Here is an 18,266-nt window from a genome sequence, read left to right on the forward strand (position 1 = left end):
GCTGCAGCTGAAGGAAACCTTTTGGGTTGGGGGAGGCTAGAGAGTATATATATGTAATATATGGGTAATACCATGTCTGACTAGACTATCGCATTTGTCCTTGGAATCGTCATATTTTCAGATGAGACAAATGGGCTGAAAGAGTGTTGTTCCTTCATATTCCAAGATCCTTATCCTTTCAATAGAGGATGGGCATCTGACCTTTCTCCAGGTTAATGTGGCAGAGGGTGAGTCTGGGAGAACCTGTCTGTCAGCTTGAGGATCATTCAGAGCAAAACCTGAACCCTAAAATTGCTTCCATCTTGCCATTGCACCAGCTCCCTCCCTCCTGCCTTCCTCTACCTCCGGTACACCCCGTGTGTGGAGGAAGCAACTTCACTTGATTACCAGTGGGGGCCAAATAAGGTTTAGAATGGGATGTGCCCTCAAAACGCTATAGGCTCTGGAGCCAAGTTCTCTGACATTTGTAGGACGGCTGCTTTGAGTTCCTGGTGCTGCAGGCACTGGTGCCTCAAGGGTGCAGCTGGCACAGCCCTGATTCGGAGAAGGAAGGGAGGGCTGGAGGCTGCGCTCTGCGCCATCAGGCTCTCTAAAAGGGAAAAACGTTGAACTGATCAATGGGAGTTAAGAAAAAAAAAATACACACTAGCAAAGCAAAATGGATGATGCTGGTGGGAGAAAGGAGGGTTGGGAGAGTCAGAGATGTAAGGGGGGTGGGGGCTCTGAGATCAGGCAGCTGAAGCAGAGCAGGGCTCCTGCAGCCCAGTGCTCCCCTCCCAGCAGGCAGGCCACCTTGGGTTTCCTTCATGCAAAGTGTGACGCTCTAAGTGAAGCATAGGCTGAGAAAGGCCAGCTAAGCCCCTTACCACTGCAATTTCCAAATCTCGGGGAAACGCCGCAGTCCGCAAGTTGGTTCTATGTTTCATCTCATTGCGTAATACTACACCGTTCTGTGTGTAGCGGCTGTGCTATATATACACATCGGGAGGTAACAGATGGCTCTCCCCACCCCCACCTGTCAAAACTGTGACTATATCACTTCTGACGACCAGAAGGAAGCTGCTAGGCTGGGCCAGGATTCTAAATGCTGCGGAGGTAATTCAGAGCCATGTAAAGTTGCACCATATGTTTTGGGGTTGCCGGCTGCTTGAGTGCATGGGGACCGGGTTTCATGCCAGTCTGCAAAACCTAGGGCTGGCACTCTCCTTGCTGCGGTATGCACCGGGTGAGGGATGGGGTGCCACTTTTTCTCTCCCTGGAGGAGAATCTACTTGGGGCCACGGGTCTCCAAGAGGGGACCCACAAGTAACATAGGTTCCCCCAAAACCTGCCACTGATAACATCAGGCCTGGCCAAATAGTATTTCTTTAAAAAAAATTTTTTTTTGGTTTCATTTTATTGGATAAAGATTAAGAAAGCGCCAGCGTCTGAGAGAAGAGAAGCAAGCCACGCCTGGTGGCACGCCAGCCTGGCGAGGGTCCCTGGCGCAGCAAGAAGGGCAGGTGGGCGGGCAGTCTACCTGGAGGCGCTGGTCTCGGCCAGGCGGTTGTTCATGATGCCCAGCGCACCCACGCCGCCCGAGAAGCCGTTCTGGCGCGTGTTGACGCACACGCTGCGCGGGTAGCCGTTGGCCGTCTCGGACAGCTGCTTCTGCAGCAGCGCCAGCGACACCTTGTTGGAGGCGGTGAGGTCGCGCATGGAGATGAGCTCGCCCGACAGGCGGCGGCCCTCGGCGTCGCTGTCGCCGGCCGCGGGGTCGACGCCGAGCGCAGCCAGGCGGCGGCGCAACCGGGAGCCAGGGGTGATGGCGTTGCGCCGTGCCAGGGGTGCGCCGGGTGCCGGGCAGCAGCGGGCGCAGCAGCGACAGCTCAGCTTTCGCAGCATCCAGTTGAGCACCTGCTTGATGAGGATGGAGATGACATTGAAGAGAGAATAGATGCAGCACACGCCGAGCAGAATGAAGAGGAAGTTTCCCAGGCGGTAGAGTCCCTGGTTCCTGTAGGCGGCGTGCTGGCTGCTCACCAGGTCCCCGAAGCCGATGGTGCTGAAGGTGACAAAGCAGAAGTACAGTGAGTCCATGTAGTCCCAGCCCTCCACGCTGGTGTACATGGCCGAGGCGCAGCACGACAGCAGCACTGCGAACAGGCCCAGAATCAGCAACACGTGGTACACTGAAGGCTTCCAGCCCGCCAGGTAGTCGGCCTCTGAGAGTGCCGAGCCGTGGCGGAAGGTGGCGGGCAGCAGGCCGCTGCGGCGCAGCTGACGCTCCCGACAGGTGCGCATGATGAAGGCCAGCAGCGAGATGATGCGCTCCAGGAAGAGGTTGAAAAACAAGATGGTCCCAGCGCAGCCGAACAGCCCGTAGGCGATGAGGAACGCCTTCCCGCCCACAGTGGCCGGTGTGGTCATGCCAAAACCTGCCAAGATAAGACAAGCGTCAGCGAGGTCCTAGTTGGACAGGGGGTCCCTACTGGGCCGGTGCTCTGAGTATGCAGGTGATGACATGGCTTCTACCTTGAGTGGCATCACTCAGGTGGAGAGGAGTTAGTATTTAGACATTTCTCTCCCTTGGTGGCCTTAGACCTTATTCCTGATTTTGTCAGCCCATAAACTGTTGGAGGAGACATGGCCCCTCCTGTTGGGGATCTTAAGTTAAAATGGGTAGGCCAAGCCCTGGCTGGTGTAGCTCAGTGGGCTGCGTGCCAGCCTAAGAACAGAAACGTCTTGGTTCAATTCCCAGTCAGGCCATGTGCATTGGTTGTGTCCGGGTCCCTAGTTGGGGGCGTGTGAGAGGCAACTAAGCCATGTATCTCTTGCACACTGATGTTTCTCTCCCTCTCTTTCTCCCTCCCTCCCTCCTCCCTCTCTCTAGAAATAAATAAAATCTTTTAAAATTTAATGGGTCGGGCAAGATGGTCACTAGGAAGGACCCATCAGGACACAAAACAGAACCCACTACACTGGTGCAAACCACAGAGGTGCCTACAAAGCAAGTGTCATCTGCTCTTTGACCCCTGGAATCGGTTTTTTAATGTAACCAGTGGCACGCCCAGGCCTTATCAGGATAGAATTCCTTCCATTAAAGGCTTCATTTTGTACGGCATTTCTGGGTACCAGGTAGACTGTATTCAGCCCAGGGAGCTATATTTGATGGTCTCTGAAAAGAGGCTTATGAAATGGACAAAGGATCGTTTGAGAATGAGTCCACAATTTTTAGAGAATAAACATGGTTTTGCCATTGAGTGTCAGCTTCTTCTCACCCAAGGACCACCATCACCCCTGCTCACACTTGCGAATGGAAAGATTTTGGTCCAGTGCGGTCCCGTGCTGCCTTTGTCCTGGCAGATCGGCTCTGTGCCTGGGCAGCTGCTTATAGCTTTGAACTCTTATAATTAAGTCTTAATTCACCCACTTACTCAAAGCACAGTCTTTAAAGGAGATTCTTTATCAATTGATTTCTGCAGAAGGCTTGGCTTCCCACCAGTGGGCTCAGCCCATGCCGCGCAGGGCAGCACAGAGTGGTAGCTCTGCCCCTCCCACCTGAGCTCTCAGCCTGCTGCTGGCTTTAGTTTCTTTGTGGCAGTCATGGCTGCCTGACTCTGGTTATAAGAGGGGATTTAATCTCATGGTAGGAAGATTCACTGCTGCTTGGAGTATGAGTTGAAAATGAATCATCTGTCTGAGTAGCACTATGGCACCTTTCAACACCTCTGCAGCAAAAGGTCAGGGGCATCCCTCTTAACTCATACCCAATGTCGAGAGGGCTACCTGTGCACTGCTAGTGGGGTGGAGCCAGCCCTGGGAAAGAGAAGGTAGAGTTTTGTCTCTCTGGGTTTACTATTTCCTTAAAAGGGCCCAAGAAAATATTTTTTCAGAGTAATTCCTTAAACCTGTGTGCTAATCAGTCTCTAGATCCGCTGGAAGAAGTGCCCACTTAGTTGACCATGGTCTTGATCTTATGCCTAATGGCTCAAGTTAGGAGAAGATTTTATGATCCTGAACCCACATTGAGGAGGATGGATTGTATCCCTAGATTCAGAATTTGGCCACAAGAGAGTGAAAGACCAAATTAGCCATGTAACCAGGACTGTCTTCTGAGAGCACCACAAAAGCCTGCATTGCTCTTAGAAAACCAAACTGCAGTCCTCCAGGGCTGAGGCTCCGTCATGACTCCCGTCCCCAAGAGTCCTCTGCCCTCTGTGGCTCTCTTCCCAGTGCCTGTTCCTGGGGAGAGGGTCCCCTGCTCCTGCTTGAATGTTCCCACCAAGGTGGATGCATCACCTGTGGCTTGGCACAGCCAAGACAGGTGGGACTATTCAAACCAGACTTGACCCAGGGCTTGGGCACGGCAGGAGGAAGGAGACGCACAGGGCACCACTGTTTCTGGCTAACAGTCTTGCTAAGCAGGGTTCTCATCTGCCCCTTGGGGTCCCCACAGGACTGCCCCTGCCTGACCCACCCTCTGAGTCAAAGGTCATCTCTTCCTTCTCCCAGAGTAACCTCAGATCCCTGCAAACTTCTTGTCTGGGATCCTGGATTCCACCCCAGGCTTCCCTCTGGAGTCCGGGTTTCTTGTTGAGCACCTGTCCCCCTGGGTGTCCCTGAATGATGGAACCAAAATGAGACCTGTTTCTCTACTCCCCCTTCTCCTTCACCTCAGAGGTATGGCCTTATGCTAGGGCCTCTACATCGTAGTGCCACCGGATATGCAGCTGGGACACCAATGTCCACCATTCACCCCTCAGCAGACAGTGACATGGTTTGGCAGGCTCCCTACTCGGCTCGGGGATATGGTGGGAAACAAGGCAGATGCAGTCTCTGCCCCCATAGAGTCTCTGGGCTGCCTTCTCGGAGGTTTTGTACAGATGCCCTCTGCTGCCAGCAGCTCATCCCCGGGCCAGGGCACCGCTTCACCCTATTGCCCCTGCAGAGAGGCTGGGCCAGAACTTGTCCCGGGGTCTCCTCATGGTTATGACTGCAGGCCCAAAATGAGGCCAAATGCTTGACTGGCGATGGCACTCTCTTCCCAGAAGTGGACAGGCAGGTCATGAGGTTCTCTGACAACGCAGAAGGCACTCAATGCAAATGTGCCTCTCACTGCCCTGATTGCTGAGGTCTGACGCCTGTGCCTGCTTCGCCTCCCTCTGCCTCCCTCCAGGCTGCACTGTCAGCTCAGCTCAGGAGACAGGTGGAGGGGGCACGGTGTCTACTCCTTCCCCACTAATAGACTCAGAACTCTGGGGGATGCTGAGGCCCCGGGGTCAGGCTTCTTGCTGAGAGGAGTGGGTTGTAGCCCTGCCTGGGCTGCTGCCTAGCCAGAGGCTTCCCAGAGTGGGAGGAGCAGTCCCCCACGCTCTGACAATCTGCGGGGAGTCAAACTGCTCCAGAGAGGGGCCTCAAGGCTTCAGGATGAGAAAAGACAAACCCAGCCACCCTGAAAATCCTCTCCTTCCCCAATCACACTCTGCAGAGGCGTAATCCGTCCCCAGCTTTGCACCAAGCCTGCTATTTTGTTTATGCCACAATTGATCTGCCATCCCAGTTTGCAAAGAGCAGACACTTGGGGGCTTTATTATGCCACTTTGACAAAAGCTGTTAAGCTCGTTCCCACAGCCTGTCTGGTGCCGCCTTCGCAAATGGGGGGCCCTGGTGACAGGGCCTCTGGAGTTCAGCTCGAAGAGCCTGGAACTGAGATGGGGAGGCCCGCACTGAACTGTACCACGGGCTGTGGGTGGCACCTCTGTGACAGACACGGGACACACCCAGTCCCTTTAGCCACCTTGTGAGGGAGGTGTCATGAATCCCAACAATGAAGGCCAGGACATGGGCCAAGGGCATTGAGGGTACGGTATTCGCCCAAGTCATAGTTTTTAAATGGCTGAGCTGACCCGGAAGCCCTTCCTGCTGCGCCAGAAGATGGGAAGTCTTGGCTCACCACCTCAGCCACCTTGTCTTGTTGGCTCAATAGTGTCAATTCTGAGAGGGAGAAATATAACTGATGGTCCAATCCAGGATACTTGTGAGAGTGACAGGGTGCTACAAATAGTTTCCCCAGGACAGCATGTATAAACCAGGACTGTTCCAAGCAACTGGGATGTATGATTAAAATGCAGATTCCAAGGCAAGCCTCACTCCAGAGGTTTATTTAGTACATTGAGCTCTCACTATTTCCAGGCTCTTTGCCAGGTCAGAAGAGGGGCCCAGGAACCTGCATTTGGCAACTGTCTCCTGGTGATTCTGATGCAAATGGGCTAGCACACTTCCTTTAGGAAAGAATGTTATATCTCTGATGACCCTTCGGGTTGGAATCCGCCTCGCACCGTTCTCATAAAGGTTTATTATTATCAGGAATCTTTCTACACTCCAGTGAATGAGCAAATGCCACATAAATTAGGCACTGATAGTTAAGGGCTGACTGAATGACTGAAAGTAAACATTTTAAGAACTTCTAAGGGTTGAGAGTTAAACACCAGAAAGAGTAGGAAAACTGAAATGTGCTGTCAGTGAGCAGGGGAGGGGAAAGGAAATGTTAGGGTTGCCGGATAAAATATAGGATGCTTAATTAAATATTACTATAATTTCAAGTAATGAATTATTTTTTAACGTAAGTATCTCCCATGTGATTCGTTGTTTGTCTGAAGTTCAAACTTGACTGGGAGTCCTGTATTTTTATTTGCTAAATCTGGCAATCCTGCCATGGGCCCTCTTGTCTACACGGTGCACTCCTCTGAGAAGCCTTTCCCAATATCCCCATCTCCTCCGATCCTTCCTGATGCACCAGAGGAGGGATTAACAGCCTCACTTTAATAATTAAGCAGCCCGAAGCTCACACCCAAGGCCGGGTCAGCAGCCTGACCTGCCCATGCCCCTCCCTCTCCAAATAGGGAGCAGAAGGAGCTGTAGGGTGGGCTGTGGGGTAAAGGGTGGGGCATCGGGCTGCTCTGTGACTGAGTTCAGACACTGACTGCCGGGGAGGAAAAGGGGGCTTCTGGCAATGCTCCAGGGAGGAGCGCTGGATTTGAGAGAACACTGGGCCAGAGAGCCTTCCCTAGGACGTGAGCTCCAGCCCTGGAACCTTGGCGCTGTCCATGCGTCCTTGTGCAAGGCACTCTTCAGGGGAAGACATCCAGCCTGGAGAAATCCCAAACCCCTTGGGAGAAGTGGGGCTGGAAGAACGGCTGAGAAAAATTGTTAAAGCATTCAGTGAGGAAGGAGAATGCGGAGGGGATAATAATAGCTGACGTGTGCGGAGCCTTCACTATTTCCAGGCACTTTGCCAAGACTTCACATATATCAGTGCATTTCACCCTCACAACAACTCTATGAGACACTCATTCATTCTAAGTCACACCTTTTTTCCTTGAATTTCAACCTCCCTGAAACTGGGATGGATTTTACAATCAATGACCCGACAGTGTATGTGATAGCATTTTAAATTCGTAATGGTAGGCAATAATGGTGCATTTATAATTGATGGAGATTTGATGAATGACAGAGGAGTTTTTATCATCCCCAATCGTGAGATTAGTAAATGAAGGCACATTTAATAGATAAAGACACTGAGGTTAAATCACTTGCTCAGATCCCAGAACAAGCAAGCGGCAGAGCCCAGATTGGAAAGTAGAGGAAGGAGCTTGCGATGTGAAGAGGGAGAAGTCCGATGCAGAAGAGTTCACAAGAAAAAGAAGTGGGCTGCTCCCGGCTGGCGCAGCAGTTTTTCACCAGGCTGCACAACAGAATCACCTGGGAAACAAAACCATCCCCAGAGCCCAGGTGCAGCCAGACCAGCTCAGGTCAGGATCAGGGTCAGGGTTGAAGTCCTTTTGGTAGAGTGACTGGTAAAGAGAGAAAGGAAGAGGTATTTGGGTTCAGTCCAGAAGGGTGGGTGAGATGTTGAGAGGGAGGAGTAGAGACGTGGCTTGAGCAAGGTGTGGCCCGCTGCGAGAGTGCATGGGGCTGGCTGTGTGGGTGGCTCCCCCCTGCAGCTTGGCGCCTGCCCCACAAACACTGTGCAGTGACTCTTGCTGATGGGGTGTGCGAACCTGTGCAAGAAGACGACAAGGCTGAGGGAACTTCCCCTCCACCTCGTACTGGGGTTGAACTTAAAGGGAGCTTTGTGGAAGTGGGGGCTTCACCTGGCACCTCTAGGAGATTTTCCAGCACCTGAACCTGGCATCTGGCACCATGCTTTGCCTTCTAGAAACTGACAAGCGTCAGAAACCTCCAGCTGCAGAGATAAACTCAACAAGTCTCCATTCCTGTGGCTTGGGAAGCGCCAACATTACCTTTCTTGGAGAGTGGAGAACAGAAGCTGGGAGCAAGGGTTGAGGACTCTCACTCTGGCACCTCCCCTCGCTGGTGGGGCAACGTGAACGGGTTACGTCTCCCCCTAAAAATGGCCTGGTGACTGCCTGCCTCGAAAGGTTGCTGTGAGGAGTAAATGAGGAGGTGGTTCCCACGTGCTTCCCCACAGTGCCCAGGACAGGATGCGTGCTCAAAACAAAGCAAGCTCCATCGGGAAACACCACGGGCGAGGCGTGGCCCTTGCGTCACAGCTGATGTGCCATTATGGTTTCACCTGAGGCAAGATACAGACAGGCCATGACTGGGAATTTGGGTGGCAGGGAAAAGCTCCTGTATATACCTCCAAGAGCGAGTCTATTGTTGACTTGCTGTCCTTCCTCCTCCCTGGGCCTCAGATTCCTCAGTGGTTCCAGGTGAGTGGCAACATCCCCTCTGAGCTTTCTTCAGGCTCTGGCCCCTGGGCTGGGTGAGAGGCCCCGCTGCCAGGGGGTACCACCTTCTCCACCTCCTCCACCTCCGCCAATCCCAAAATTGAGAGTGGCAGCGGGGTGGGAAAATGGAGTTGTTGTGGAAGAGTTGAAACTGGGCTGTTGTATGTGTTGGTGTTTGTGGATTGGTCTAAACTACAGATTAGTGGACAGACTGCTCCCTGAGGGCCGCGTGGCTGGTTTCCTTTGCTCCACAGCTGGTGTGGGCTGGGCCCATACTGGATGCTCCATGACTGAGGCCAAAGAGGCAGCGGCCAGCAAGACTCATGGAAAAAGTGGGCCCCTCACCATTTTCCTGTTTACTTTTGGCTTGTTCTGTGGGGGCCCTTGGGATGATGTCCTCTGTCTGAGGAGGGCAGGTGGGGGTGGCTGAGAGGGCAGGGGTCTAGATGACTGAATGCCACAGGCTGCAGGCTGGTGATCTTTTCACATCTGGAAAGTTTGGATAACTCCCAGAGATGGGTACGTGGCCCCGAGAATCGGCTTTGGACCCGGCACTGCTTTCCTCACTGGTGGGGTGGCTTGAACCTCTCCCAACTTTGCGCTTCATCCGTGTGACGGAAATTTTCTCCCCTCATCAGAAATCATTCAGCCAAATGAGTTATTAAAGGCTGGTTTTACTGCTCCTGCCTTCAAGGTAGCTCTTCCTTAACCTTGCCCTGGCCGTCGCTGTACAGCTCAGGCCTGGGAGCTGGAGCTACGGGCAGACAGCTCCTGTGCACAGAGCCCATCCTCCATCCTGGCCCCTCCCCTCGCAGATCTGTCCCCGTCTCTCTGATGACTAATTCAGAAGTGAGATCACCACTCCTCCTGCCCCCCACAAAAAGAGCAGAGCCCTAGCCTCAGCCCAGAACTGTGGGAGAAGACTAAATCCAAGGTCAGGGATGGCGGGACAGTCGCTGATGGGGCAAAGCCCTGGCCAGCAAGAGCTGGCACCAGAGGGAAGGAAAGCCGCCACGTGGCCCTGGCTGCATCCCTTGCTCCCCACCTCAGGGCCCGCGCACAGGGCTGTGATAGGCCCGTGCCCCCTCTCAGAAGAGCAGAGAGACCTGGCTATGTGGAGAAGGCAGGTCTGTTCACCTCTGCTTGGAACTGTCAACACCATGCCACTTGAATCACTTTTACCTCAAATCGTTTATCATTGAGGAGCAGATTTTTAAAAAGGCAACCTGTGGTGGTTCCTATAAAGCAGGGACTCCAGCTGTCACATGGATAGTTCCAACTTCTCTGTCCATTTAGTTTTCACATGCCTGGAGAAGCACCCCTCATCCCCGCCCGTGGGAAGGAGGGCCTCTGTGCCCAGGCGGCAGGGAGGAGTAGGGAGAGGGGGCCCAAGTACCGGAGAAGCTCAGGAGGACTCACTCAGGCCCAGGGGCCTTTCTGCTGTTGCTCTGGATCTGTCCACGCTGTCCCCGGCACTTGCCTCCTCCCCTCACCTCTTCTCACAGATGGCAGCCTGGTTGGCTGCTCCAGTGGAGTGATAAAGATGAGAAGACAATATGCAAACAAACCCACACTTTAAAGTCGCAGACAGGGAAGTTCTCGTGGCTGCAGAACCCTGTGTCTGCCCTGGTGGCCCCCTGACAGGCGCCCTGCCGTACAGGCTAGTAAACCTAGGGGTCTCAGTTAGGGCCTGGCTGGGTCCAGAGGGACTGGACTTGTGGCCCCTGGACTGATGCTAAGAGGTAAGGGGCGCCTCCTTCTCCAAACGGGGTGGGAGCCAGTTTCTACTGCACATTCTGCTCCCAGGCACCTACAAGGAAGGGAGGTGGGTCCCTGGCTCACAGGAAGTGAGGGATGGAGGGGCTGGCTTTAGGGAGCCCCTAGCCCATACCCAGCACTCTAACTGTGCTTTCACAGATGTATTATTCCTCAGAGCAACTCCTGGCGAGTGGGGGTCATGCTCATTATTCAGGTGAGGAAACCAAAGCTCAGAAGACAGTGACGAGTGAAAGAACAGCACTAGCATGCAGGCCCAAACCACACACCCACGGCTCTTTCTATTCCACCTCCTGAGGCCCAACTCAGCCTTTGGTTCACAGGGCACAACTGTGATTTTGCTCTGAAACCTGCAAGTGATTGCACCAAGCTGGAGACGGACAAAAAGCCTGCCCTGAGTGTGTGGCGTGAGAGCACCAGATCTCAGGCAGCAGGAGGTGGAGGCTGGGGCTCAGCGGTGTCAACGACCTTGTCCAAGGTCACGGAAAATGGCAACCTTGATTCCCACTCGAGTCTACTTGACTCCAAGTCCCACATTCTGTCATTCATCACCTTGCTTTAGCCCCTCCCCCTATTCACACCGGGAGGCCTTGTTGACCAGGATCCCAGACTCACTGTTTTCTGGAAACATTTTTTCTCCTTCTGGTCTGTTCTGTACATTGTCCCGGATCAACTGTATTGAAGCACAGCTCTACCAAGATCACCCTCCTGCTCAAGCCACACCCAGCTCCCAAGTGACAGGAGGAACTAGAATGTCTTACGCGGGCACCCAATGCCCTCACCCACTTTGCTAGCATCATCCCTCCTCTTTGAACCTTCTTCAGGGGTCCCCTATTTACCTTTTTGAAAAAAAGATTTCATTTTTTAATTTTTAGAGTGAGGAAGGTAGAGAGAAAGAGAGGGAGAGAACATCAGTGTGTGGTTGCTTCTCACGCACCCCACTACTGGGGGCCTGGCCTGCAACCCAAGCATGTGCCCTGACTGGGAATTGAACCAGCAACCCTTTGGTTCATAGGCTGGCACTCAATCCACTGAGCCACAGCAGCCAGTGCTGACTTATTCACATATACATACTCATTTGCCAGGTACAGAAGCCTGCTCTGTGTCAGGCACTGTGGCAACGAGGTGAGCAAGACAAGCAGAACCCTATCTCTGCCCCCTTGGCCTAATCACCTCCCAAAGGCCCACCCCCCAATACCATCACCTTCAGGGTTAGGTCTCAACACAGAAGTTTGTGGGGGGGACACAAACATTCAGACCATAGGCCCTCACTGACATGTGTACCCACCTGCTCATTCCCTTTTATAATCATGAAGTGCTTACTATGTGCCAGCTATGAGGGGTGTTCACTGTGCCAAGGGGCTTCCTCTCTGACCTGGGATGTGGGAGGACACAGGCTCTGCCCGTTAGGGGCCTTGCACAAGAGCCTAGAGACCCTAAGCAAGAAGTCCTCTCCTGTGAGGACTCTAAATGCTGTCTCTACATTAAGTCAGCTCATCAGAAAAGAGCAACCATGGACCCTATCATCCTTGCTCTCTACTGGGACTGAAATGCCTTCCCTGTGATTTAATGCTTCAGCTCCTGCCTTTAGGAAGGACTCGTGGAAGCACCCATTGGAAGATGATGTCTGTGTAAGGGGAAAACATCACTTCCCAGGTCCTTTATTTAAAGATGCGTGGAATTTGTTTTTCCTTCAAATCAGGGTCTGAAGCGTCGGTTTTCTAGGGGACTTGTGTCGCGGCTCCCTTTTCTGGAGCACGGACTGCCAGGCTTGCCTGCTCAGAGCCAGTGTAGTGCGATCAATTGCTACGGGACTGTGTCCCGGCAGTTGGTACGTTTCTTATCAGTTATCAATTATTTTTAAGCTTCCATCACTCCTCCCTCCCCCTTTCTCCTGTCCACAAGATCTGTTGAATCCCCACTATGTGCAAGCACTGAGCCAGGACACTGCCCCAACCTCTCAGAGTTAACAGTCGGCTTATTCTAGTTCTATCACTTAAATTTGTTCACATCCTTTGTGGAAGTAAACTGGCTTTTAGTTATATATAATGAGCAACATCAATTTCCAGAAATCTTCAAGTCATTGAGTCCCACTAAATATATGGAATCTCTTTCTCCAGGGTGGCCTTTAAAATGCAGACCAACTCTCCTTCGCCCAGGAAGGTCTGATATGTTTCAGTCTGAAGGCAGAGGGATGGCCTCAATGATCTCTTGTCCCCGCAAATTCCTATGTTGAAGCCCCAACCCTGCAGTACCTCAGAATGGGGCTGTATTTGTTGATAAGGCCTTTAAAGAGTTGGTTAAGGTCAAATGAGGTCATATAACTAGGCCCTAAATATGACTGGTCCTTACAAGAAGAGGAGATTAGGACACAGACATGCACAGAGGGAAGACCATGTGAAGACACAGGGAGAAGACAGCCACCTACGTGTCAAGAAGAGAGGCCTCAAAAGAAACCAATCCTGACACCTTGAGCTTGGACTTCTGGCCTCCAGAATTGTGACAAAGAAGCCACCCCCCACCCCCAGTGATGCCACTTCTTCATGGCAGCCCAGGCTGACTAATGCAGCCCATTGGCTCGCCTGCAGAAGCCCTGCATGCCGCCCCTTGCTCATTCTGTGTTTTACAGCAGCGGTGGCAGCAGGGAGCTCAGAAGCAAAGCTTAGTTTCTGAGCCCTGATCAGGAGGCTGTGTTTATATTTATCCTGCTAACTGCAGGGGACTATTTATATCCAGAGCAATAACCTTCCAGGCAGGATGGGGGCAGCCAAGGAACCAGCTGCTTCTGTCAGGCCTGCTGGGTTCCTCCAGCCCTGCGGGCGCATCCGCTCAGGCCCCCATGGTTCTCAGGGGCCACCTCCCTTCAGTTCCCTCTGATGCCAGCTCTCCTCACCCCCCACACTGGGCTTGGGTTCCTGGGGTGGAGTCTAGTCTTCAGTGCAGGGCGAGTGCATAGAGGCCGACTGCTTTTCACAAGCTCTCCAGAATATGCACAGCCCAGGGACTGGTGCCTTTGTGAACGAGTCACAATTCTAGTCTCACTCAGATCCAACACAATACCAGGTATTTAGTAGGTGTTCAATAAGCACAATAAGAAAGGCTTTTGGGTCCTGGCTGGTGTGGCTCATTGGGTTGAGTGCGGGCCTGCAAACCAAAGAGTTGCTGGTTCAATTCCCAGTCAGGGCACATGCCTGGGTTGGGGGCCAGGTCCCCGGTGGGGGGCACACAGGAGGCAACTGCACATTATTGTTTCTCTCCCTCTCTTTCTCCCTCCCTTCCCCTCTGTCTCAAAACTAATTAAAAAATATCTTTTTAAAAAGAGGGTTTTGGTATTTTAAAAATTACAGTAGCCCCCCCCCCCCTTATCTACAGCTTCACTTTCAGCAGTTTCAGTTACCTGTGGTCAATCACTGTCTGAAAATATGAGGTGGAAAGTTCCAGAAATAATCAATAAGTTTAAATTGCACGCCGCTCTGAGCAGCATGATGAAATCTCACAGTCCTGCTCCGTCCCACCCAGGACATGAACCAGCCCTTTGTCCAGCACATCCAGGCTGCACAGGCTACCTGCCCATTAATCACGCTGCAGCCCTCTCGGTTATCAGGTCAACTGTCAGGGCACTGCACTGCTTGCGTTCAAGTCGCCCTTATTTTACTTCATAATGGCCCCGAAGCGCAAGAGATGTGATGCTGGCCATTCAGACATGACAGAGAAGCCCTGAAGTGCTTCCTTTAAGGGAAAAAGTGTGTATGTACAGGGAAAATCATCGCATATGTAGCGTTCAATACTGTCTGTGGTTTCAGGCATCCACTGGGAGTCTTGGAACACGTCCCCCATGATAAGGGGCGGGGGTGCCACTGTAGTCTACATTCATTCATACCTTTATAAGCTGTAAGGTGCCTCTGCCACTTGTCCTCCCTCCTTGCTTTCCTTCCTGGGAGACCTGAGGGGAGGATCTCCTGGGAATGGGGGCCAGCCACCCTGGGCTTGTTTGGGGGTCTTGCAGCCAGGCTGAGCTTTCAGAAGACTGCGGGAGGTTTCAGCTAGACCCTGGCCACACTGCACAGATTTCTTGTTTTATCAGAAAAACCACTCCCACACAGGGACTCCAGGTCCTCAGCAGGGACGGCGTGTAAGGTGAGAGTACCAAAGCCAAGTGCTCGGGCTTCTGCTGCCTGCAAAGCACTCACGTGTGCAGGCGGCCAGTGATGCCACAGTTACCAGACAGGAAGGACATAGACGAGCTTATAGGTTTTCAGCGTTGGCTGGTGGAAACGCCTTACACTCCTGGGTGGGTAAGAGCTTGGGCCAGTCTACACGCTGAAATGCAGATATGACGTTATTAAAGGAATTATTCAAGGTGGGGACTTTAATGTACTTGAGCGGTCGTGTCGATGTAACTGAAAAAGGGGGCTGCCAGAGCACTGTGTCACAGACCCGGCCACAGCCGCCGCCACCACAGCCACAGGCGCAGACGACGACTACAGTTCTCAGCTCTGATCATTACGTCATGTCACTTTCCTCACTAGGCTTCTATGGGATTCATGGTTTTTTGTTTTTGTTTTTAAAGATTTTATTTATTTATTTTTAGAGAGAGGAAGGAGGGAGAAAGAGAGGGAGAGAAACATCTATGTGCAAGAGATACATCAATCGGTTTCCCCTCGAACACCCCCAACTAGGGACCTGGCCCACAACCCAGGCATGTGCCCTGACTGGGAATCGAACCAGCGACCCTTTGGTTTGCAGGCTGGCACTCAATCCACTGAGCCACACCAGCCAGGGCAGGATTTATGGTTTTAAAGGTCATTTTCACACACAGTTTATTTACCTTTCCTCCCAATATTTACGAGGCAGGTGCTGTTACTCTCAGTTTTCAGAAGCACAATCTGGGCCTGTGCATGAAAGGCGTGGCCTACGAAAGTGGGGGAGGTGGTGTCGGAACACAACTCAGTGACCCCACAGTGGCTGGCCCTCCCCTTGCAGGTCTCTGATCTCTGACAACACTACTCTGGGCTTTCAGAGTGGAAACATGTCAGAAGCTCAGCTGTCCTGCTAGGTGCTTCTGCCCCACGGCTGGACAGATACCCCAAAAGGCAGTGGAAAGTATTCCCCGAGCCTGGCGTGTGTTCTGTTGGCTGTTGGGGAGAAAGGACATTGGGGGGGTCAGGACAGTCATGCAGCTGTGGACACTGTCCGTGGACTGGTCTTCTGGGAGCTGTGCCAGCAAGCTGGGCTGGGGGATGGGTCACTCCCTCCTCCTCTTCCTTGCTGCTGGAAGGTCTGTAAAAGGGTGTGTGACATCTTTACAGTCTTCATTTCCCATCTCTCTGCCAAGGACTGAAGCATCGCCCACCCAGCTTTGATTCTCATAGCTGCTTCTGCTGCTGATGGGAGGTGGGCAGGGGCTCTTCCCACCACGGAGGCAGGAAGATGTTCCATCACTGCTCCTGGGAGCAGGAGACCCCCAAATGTGGTGCCGAGTCCCCAGGGCCTTCCCTCTGTCAGCTCTTGGGGGCAGTGAAGGCCAAGCAGCATTCTAGAAACACCACCCCCAATTTCACCTCTCTTTTGTTTGGACTGACTACTGTTTCAGAAGAAGCAGAGACTGACCTTCACCCTGAGGACAGACAGCACGCCTCCTGGACTGCCCTGTTCCCTGCCCGCCTTAACATTCACCGGGTGTCTCAGGGATAAAGCTAGGCCAAAGGAGTTCTCTTTGTATTGGCTCTTAGTCTGTGCTTCAGCCAGGCCTACTAACCCTGGGGAAGCCCTGGCTCCTCTGCGCGGGGCCTCCACCTTGTCATCTCTGAGTGACAGCGACTGCTCACTGGGAAAGGCAGCTGGGAAAGCCTTTCTCTTTCAGACCCCACCTTCCCAGGCCCTCGAGTCGGCTACACCATTGCTCCCAGTGCTCTCTCTCCCTAAACACATCAGTCCTGTGTACTTGCCTGCCTGTGTAACTCATAGATCGCAAAAGCTATAATTTCATGAGATTTGTTTTAAATGCTCTTTGTTGGCAGACATGGGTCCATGAGTGCTCTGTAATTTTCCAGCCTCCTAAATGGTACGTGGTAATGAGTGCTCTGTAATTTTCCAACCCCCTAAATGGTACATGGTAACTAGCACGTACCACGTACCAAACATAACCCACCCTCTTTCCACCCACCAGACGACCCACTCACTCACTCACTCACACGGTCTTCATCAGGGCCCTCCTTGGGGTCCCTGGGCTAAGTCAAGTGGGGGATGCAGTTGTGTTTCTGACAAGCTGTGGAACATCTTCTCCAAGAATACTGTGCTTCCAATAACAGGGATGCTTTAAAAGTTTATGTGTACATCACATATCATATATGAAAAGCAAGACTCCAAATTTCGTCCCCAAAAAAGATCAAAGGAAAATCTCTTTAGTAGTTCTATTTTAGCAGCGGAAATAGGTTTCTTCTTTCACTTCTTTATGCTTTTCTTTTAAGGTATGAAAGAAAATGAGTTTGACATCCCTGGTGTACATGAACCTCGGCTGTTTTATCCACTCATTTACTGATGGGCACTTGAGCTGTTTCCAGATCTTGGTTATTGTAAGTAATGCTGCTATTTTGTCATTCTTTTTTAAAGGCAGGGTCTGATAGGCTGGTGGGGAGCGAAGTCATAAATGTGTGGTCAGACCTTTGCTGGCAGAAACGAAACGAGGAAGGTGGATCAGTGAAGGTCGAATCATCAAGGTGAGCTCTGTGGAGGAAGTGGCCCTTGAATGCTACGTGGAACTTGGTTAAATGAAGGGGAGAGGGCAGGAGAGGGTGTTCTTGGCAGAGGTAATGCAGTAAGTAAAGACCCAGAGGTGCATGGTACCAGGTTTTGTTTGACTAGAGCTGAGGGGAGCATTAACTGCACTCAGGCCTGGAGAGTCTGGAGCCAGTTTGTGGAATCCTGGAGGAAACCAGGGAGGCTGCTGCTAGGAGGGTGGACCCTTTGGGAGGCCTGGGTACAGCTGAAGTCCTTTCCCAATTCAGTCATTTACTAAGTACATTTTGTCTCTAAATTTCTCGTCATTGGGGCAGCACCCACTTGGCCTCAGGGCTCACGAGCTCTTTGATCTGAGAAAGCCCTTTAACTTCTCTTTGCCTCAGTTGCCTCATATGTAAAGTAAGCATATGAATTGAACCCACTTCCACAGGAGTAAATGTGATAAAGTGTGTCGATTGCTTTGCACAGAGCTGGGAAAGGCTGATCATTTGTCCTGTTAGGGACAATAGCGGATAGCGGATAAGGAAGAACGGAGAAGAGGAAAGTGAGAGAATAAAAACCCCAGATTGAATTTTATGAAAATTCTTTTGTTTTCTCTGGGTAGATAATTTGCGCAGGAGGGCAGCTGGCACTATCTACAAGCTCTCTTGAGGAACCCACCCCACCTCATCTCCCAAAGAAAGCGACCACTATGGACAGGAAAAGCTGTAAAGGGAGCAAGCACTTAAGTGCCCCGGGAACAGCCCCTCCCCCATTCAAAAACTTCCAGTGGCTTCCCGGGCCTAGAGCTTCGAGGCCCAGTTATCGGACTGGGGCCCCTACGACTCTGCAGTTACTGCAAAGGCGCCTGAATGTGTTTGTTCACTGAACGTATTTCTTAGCCATAACTGTCTCCTACATGCTTGCGCTATTAGTTCCAAATATATGTAAATGTAAAACCATTAGTGCATTTAAAAGTGGTGCTGAATTAATTCAGAGGACTTTCTATCAATATGTACTTTCCCTATTAATGGA

The 18,266-nt window shown here is 52.1% G+C and overlaps 1 protein-coding gene across 1 annotated transcript in view; it reads right to left on the reverse strand.

Moving 5' to 3' along the window:
* Positions 1–1,370: 1,370 nt before the first annotated feature.
* KCNK12 (potassium two pore domain channel subfamily K member 12) overlaps positions 1,371–18,266 on the reverse strand; it is a 39,012-nt gene continuing 22,116 nt past the window's right edge. The window contains exon 2 of the mRNA XM_024552989.3: positions 1,371–2,417. Coding sequence (XP_024408757.2) covers positions 1,516–2,417 — 902 coding nt within the window. The 3' untranslated portion in view covers positions 1,371–1,515. The remainder of the gene's footprint in view (positions 2,418–18,266) is intronic.

This window comes from Desmodus rotundus, chromosome 5 (assembly GCF_022682495.2).
Source record: "Desmodus rotundus isolate HL8 chromosome 5, HLdesRot8A.1, whole genome shotgun sequence".
NCBI classification, from domain to species: Eukaryota; Metazoa; Chordata; class Mammalia; order Chiroptera; family Phyllostomidae; genus Desmodus; species Desmodus rotundus.